The 5,974-nt window shown below is 36.6% G+C and overlaps 1 protein-coding gene across 1 annotated transcript in view; it reads right to left on the bottom strand.

Annotated features, from left to right (window-relative positions):
- SKOR2 (SKI family transcriptional corepressor 2) overlaps nt 1-5,974 on the bottom strand; it is a gene marked incomplete at its 5' end in the record, with an annotated part of 17,211 nt that overhangs the window by 7,036 nt on the left and 4,201 nt on the right. The window contains 2 exons of the mRNA XM_019610153.2: nt 1,595-1,693; nt 2,096-2,161. Coding sequence (XP_019465698.1) covers nt 1,595-1,693; nt 2,096-2,161 — 165 coding nt within the window. The remainder of the gene's footprint in view (nt 1-1,594; nt 1,694-2,095; nt 2,162-5,974) is intronic.

Below are 5,974 nucleotides of genomic sequence, written 5' to 3'. Positions count from 1 at the left end.
CGGTGCAGGATTCTGCCTTCAGCACCTTCGGGGCGGGCCGAGGTACAGCCCTCATGGCTGCTCAGGACTGGAACGCAAACCTGCTCTTCTCTTCCTCGTTCAGACCCACATGTCTCCAAGCCACGAGAAGTCCATCAGCACGATTTTAACTGTACCTTCCTTAGTCGCTTTTCAGGTTTCTCTCTTTTAATTGGGTTTTCTATGATTTTTCTCTCTACCTCTTTCCTATCCAGCATCATCACGGGCAGTTAGAAACTTTACTAGGGAAACCTGCAAGACAAATAGCTTCTGACACCTGACCTGAGGCAGCAGCCCCATCTCTTTCACTGCACCACACACTGTTCTAGAGGACAAACCGCACTTATCTCAGATTTTACACTTACTTGCTTGACAAAGACCCATTTCCTTGTTTTATTATATGTGGAGGAGGGTTTTTTTGGTAAATCTAAATCTGTAAATAGGTTTTACGGTCACTTACATGTATTGTTTATAGCACATTATCTGTTTTCTATTTTAATCCTGAAGAAAATTGACCACTGCTTTGTGGTATGCTGAAACCACATATTTTTCAAGTCGGCATACGCAGTCGCCACTTCCTTGGTCAGCCATATGTGTTCTTTTCTTTTATTTGAATTGTATTTCATGTGGTTTAATTGCACTGTTTATTTACATGGCAATGACAGAGCATTAATTTTACTGTAGAAGAACAAAACGATAAATGAGTGACCCGAATGGCAAAACTCCAAGATGCCATTTTACCAATACCACACATCAAGCATTTTGATCTATACAAATTATTTGAAAATTACCTCACTCTCAAACCCACGTAATGACTGAATTTATACTGAAGGATGAGGTTATCTCCTTTCATTAATATCTATACCACTTCAGGCTCTCCTTTATTTATGAAGCTTTCGAGATTTGAGCTAAAGTTGGAGTCATTTCCAGAGACCTGCCTTGCACTTCTCTGAATTTATCTTATTTACAGAAAGCAGAAAAATGTATTTTCTTTAAATAACAAGAAAACACAATCTGTATTCCCACCTCTTCTTGTGATCCAAACATTCCTCAGTTTGCAGCAGAGGTGTTTGTTGAATTGGGGTGCTTGCAATGGTGGGTTTTGTCCCTGGAGTTTTTAGGAAGCAACTCGGAGTTCTAACAGAACCGAGAGCTTCTGAACTCTTCAGGAAGCTCCAGGAAACCAACCTGAGGGCTGGTCAGATATTTTCGTCATGCAGGACTTAAGAGAAGTTAGCAAAAAGCCAACTTCTGCATGAATGCACATTTCCCCCATCTTCATGTCTTTTACTATTTCCTTGTGCCTGCAGTTCAACTTCCTGATAATTTCATGAAAACCTTTTTAATTGTCTCTTTCATTTTAGAATGCACACCAAAAGGGACATCTAGATTTTTCCTACAAAAAACTGATGCTGGCAGCCTGAAAAGCCTGAAAAGCCACAGTGGAAGTGCCGTCAACCTCAGCTGAAAATCCTGGCAATAGAACTGAGAACATGCTTCTCCTGTTTTTCACAACTCAACAACAAACAACAACTCTCAAAAAAAAAAATGCCAAAATCACAGATACGTGTCTTACTGAATACTGGGAAAGATGTATTTCCTTTCAACACCTGGAACTCCTGCTCCAGCCTCCTCCGTAAGTCAATTTGTTCAAACAAAACCTTCTGGAGTTCCTCTAAGAAAAAGAAAAGAGAGAAGAAAAGTGGTGTTACTAATCTGTGGAAATAATTCTTGAGAGAACAGTTACTGAGCAATTCATTACGATAAGACAAAATATTTTAGTAGTTATTAAAAAAGAAAAAAAAAGTGTTGCATAGACCTACGATAGATTTTGTGCAGAAAGCCATGAATATAAATCAATGTAATATATTATTTTAAAGTATTATATTACAGTGTCATGTATTGATTGATATATATGCATTAATCTCAATTATATCCACCCAAAGGTCCATATATTATTCATATGTTACTTGACAAGCTTAAAATATGGTGCAGAACAAAAATGCCCCCTATTATCCTCATATTCTATTAAAACAAAGAGCAGTTTTATAACAGAAGAGACCCTGATTTATTTTACCTTTCCCCATGTTTTCTACATCCTTCTTCAGCGAATGAGGTGAATTGGTTTCTTGTGTGTGTTCACCTTAAAAAAAGAAAGGAAAAAAGTTATTGATTTACTAATATCACTTTTCATCAGAATTGTCTTTATTGTGCAACTGCTTCAGAAAACATGGAGAAAAAAAATAAAATTAAAGAAGAAAAAACGATTAAGATTAAGGTTTCTCTACAACATCCAGATGTCATTTACAAACACAACCCTAGCTGAGACCAAAGATACTTTTCCTGGTACAGGCTTCTAAGGCTTAAGGGTTTAGTTTGATTGTCCTCTGATAATGTGTTGGTTTTTTTTTTTTTCCTGTAGATTCTATGAACGAGGTTTTGAAAGAAGCCAGGAAACAGGTTTTTAAATGACAAAATACCACTCTCACTGAAATTAATAGAAGATTTTCTATTACTTGAAGTATAAAAGGACTCTTAATAATTAAGAAATATTTTGTAAGGAGGCATTTATTGAGCTAATTGGACTAATTCTTGGTTTTTGTCCAGCTGCTAAGTGCACATCATTAACTACTGATGAATAACCACAAGGAAGACATATGTAAATCTGTTCATTTACTTATGTATTTGAAAGAGATGGAGAAAATATCTTGGGTTGGGGGAAAATGAAAAGCTCTAGCACTGAACACAACAGGTAAGACAGCAGCTACTCAAAAGCTCACAGTCACAGACCGTCGATAGCAGGTCACTACAGTGAGCTAATTGTGAAGTTGAATTGGAAAATCTTGTTTTCTATGCAATCGGAAATATTTTCACAAAACATTTATTTCTGCTTTTAAAAACCAATGCACTCTTATGTCCCATAAACCTTGAACTGTTAATGTATGAAACATATCCAGTAGCTGAGCACTTCAGCATCTGCTCTCTCTTCTTACTTCTTTCTTTAAAATAAAAATAAACTCATTCAGATGTGCACATTTACACAACTGATACCTGCTGCCATTAGTGCCATTTAAATCTGTTTACATAGCACAATTAATAAAAAAATCATTATTGTATGGTATTTGATATGAACAAAGCATTTTCTGCAGGTGAGCTGTCTCTCAAATTAAAAGAAGCAAAAGAAACGAGAAGAAAAATATATATCAGTCTTGAAGCAGTTCTTTGAAGTAGTCCCGTAATGTAAAATGTTTTTTTTAATTTAATAGAATGCAGTCTTAAGCAGGGTTATTAATAAAATAAGTATTTTGTTAGATAAGTCTAAAATAAATGAGAACACACAATCAAAAAGAAAGAATTTAATTTTAGGAAGAGTACTTGTTAAATTGTAAATATCAACCATTCTTGCTTCCCAAATAAGTAAAGAACAGGATGGGAAAAGCAAAGGTATTTAAATGCAAATCCTTGCGTTTGGGTTTTAAAGAATCAGCCTTGCTCTTAAACTGCTTTGTGCTGCTCATAAAAGGGCCTCGACATTATTATTGTTAATGGCAATAATAGCAGCAATCGGATGAGTTTCACCTTCCCAGTCCCCCTCAAAATGATAATCAGGAGTCTGCTCTTCTGTTTTTCCATACTTCCCAGAGGCCTCATCAAGTGCTGTGTACTGTTATACCTTAATTGAAAGGGAGGAGGTATTGAATATTTAACCAGCTTCCTTTCTCTTAAATGTTAATTAAAAGCTAAATAGGTGTTTAAAAACAAACAAACAGAAAGCCCAACGAATTTTAATCAGCCTACGAAAAAATCACTTCCCCTCCTAATAGCTCCACCAGAATTCTCTTGGGCCTTCTCTATGCACAAAGTTGCGTTCAGCACGGTGGAAAACAAAAGCTGTGCAGACCCAGAGATGTATGGGCATCTAAGTTTGCTTTCAGAGAGGCTTGGTTTCAATTTAGTCAAAAATCTAACTGTACCTCAAGGCTGCTGTCTAGGGGTAGAAAGAGGCAAAGTGTCCAAAGCCACTTTCGTACCTCTGTTCTTTCTGATTAGCGGCAGGTTTTTTTTATCTGGAGTAAAGATAGATTATATTTTGAGGTTACACAAATGGCATTCTTCATCTGGAATGTGAATATCCATCCACTGCACGTTGGATATTAGGAATAATTTCTTTTTAGAGAAATAGTCCTTGTTCCTGGACGTATTGAAGAACCCTGGAGTTGTGGCACGTGGGGACACGGTCAGTTGGCACGGTGGGAGTGGGTTGAGATTGGGCTTGGGGATCTTGGAGGTTTTTTCCAACCTTAATGATTCTGTGATTCTATGAACCAGGGAGGAAAAAAAAGCAACGATGCAGCACCGACGGTCTGCCAGGACCACAAACTCAAAGTGCTCCATTATTTTTTGCAGGTGAGAACATGTTACACAAAGGCCACGGTTATGACAGTGTTGGTGTCTTCTGTGTCCAAATATCTAGTCATTCAAAAACTATGGGCAGATGCGAAACGGCAGACTTGGAGAGCTTCAAAGGCTCCATCTGTATTTACTATTAATGACTTGCTGTAAGTCATACACAGTTTGTGCTTTTGGCCAGGATAAATCCTTCCAAAACACACTCTTACTGAAAATATTCATGCATCTTGAATATTCATGTTCCATTTTGGGGGTAAATAATCAATAGGCAAGGCAAGACTTTAGAAAGTATGCCTATTTTAGAAAATGCAGTAAGTATATTCAAGTGTTTTTCTCCACTGGGGCTGATGTACACATCTTGCAAAATCCAGAGCTTCAAATGTTAATTTGCCCTCTAAGTGCCTTAACTTTAAAACAAACTTTTTCTATTTTTTGCACAGATAAAGCCTAGTTTATAACTTCCATTTAAAGTTCAAAACATGGGCATCTGACTTGAAAAACCTGCACTGAATTTCTTATAGACTTCAGGATGAGAATACAGCTTTGGGATTTCTAACTAAACATTTAAAAACTGTGTTTTGTTTCCAAAATATGCATGTTTTATACAACAAATCAATTGTTTCTGAGCTGAGCCCTAGGATATTTCTGGGAAATATTTCATAGCTTTATTCTGGAAATATGAGGGCTGGATAATTATTAATTTCGGGGTTGTTTAAAATGGAGGGTAAGATTCCAGAAGATGAGTCTTAAAAACAAAGAAACAACAACAACAGCAACAACAAAAAACAATACAGAGAAACCATATCATCAGATACTGAGACATGCAAAAAATAAAGAATTTTAACAAAATTCAGCCTCTTATAATAGCCCAAGAAGATCTCCCAAACTCTTTATTAGTAACAGAAAAGAGACAGGAATAGGAAATGAGGACTCAACCCTACTGCCCATCTCCAGTTTTTCATCATGTCCATCCATGTACTCACGTGCAAACTCGGCTATTAATTTGCAGTACTGGGTCCCACATTTGAAAATTCACCCTCATTCCAACTTTCAATTACTTTGCTTATAAATAAATACAAGCAAAAAAATAAATTCTATGTCATTAACTTCTGGATCCAGTACTTAACTACTTAATTCTATAAAGACCATCCGGTTTTTCTTATATAAGATGCACCACGCTGTTTCCAACCCTCTACAACTACCGTAAATCTACAGTAATTGCACCAATATTTCCAGAGTTAATCTGGATGTATATTTATGAGTAAATGAACTAAGGATGTGGCTCACTGCTCCTAGTTGGAAGTTTCCCTGAAATGCCTGACAAACCATTTTTTTGGTATTGAAAATAAAACACCAAAATCACCTACTATTAGAGCACACGTTACTAACTGAAACAAATACAGCTTTAGATGGTTTGGAAATAGTTTATAGAGCTCAACTCTTTAAAAAATAGGCAGTATTTGCAGTGCAGTGTTACAATGGCATGTCTGACACCCATAGCCTCTCCCTGCCCTTCAGCTCTGGGGTTGGATCTTTCTGAAAAAAG

The sequence above is a fragment of the Meleagris gallopavo genome, chromosome Z (assembly GCF_000146605.3).
Source record: "Meleagris gallopavo isolate NT-WF06-2002-E0010 breed Aviagen turkey brand Nicholas breeding stock chromosome Z, Turkey_5.1, whole genome shotgun sequence".
In the NCBI taxonomy this organism is placed as follows: domain Eukaryota; kingdom Metazoa; phylum Chordata; class Aves; order Galliformes; family Phasianidae; genus Meleagris; species Meleagris gallopavo.
Note: the sequence above shows the minus strand (reverse complement) of the source record. Positions and strands in the feature narration are given on the sequence as shown.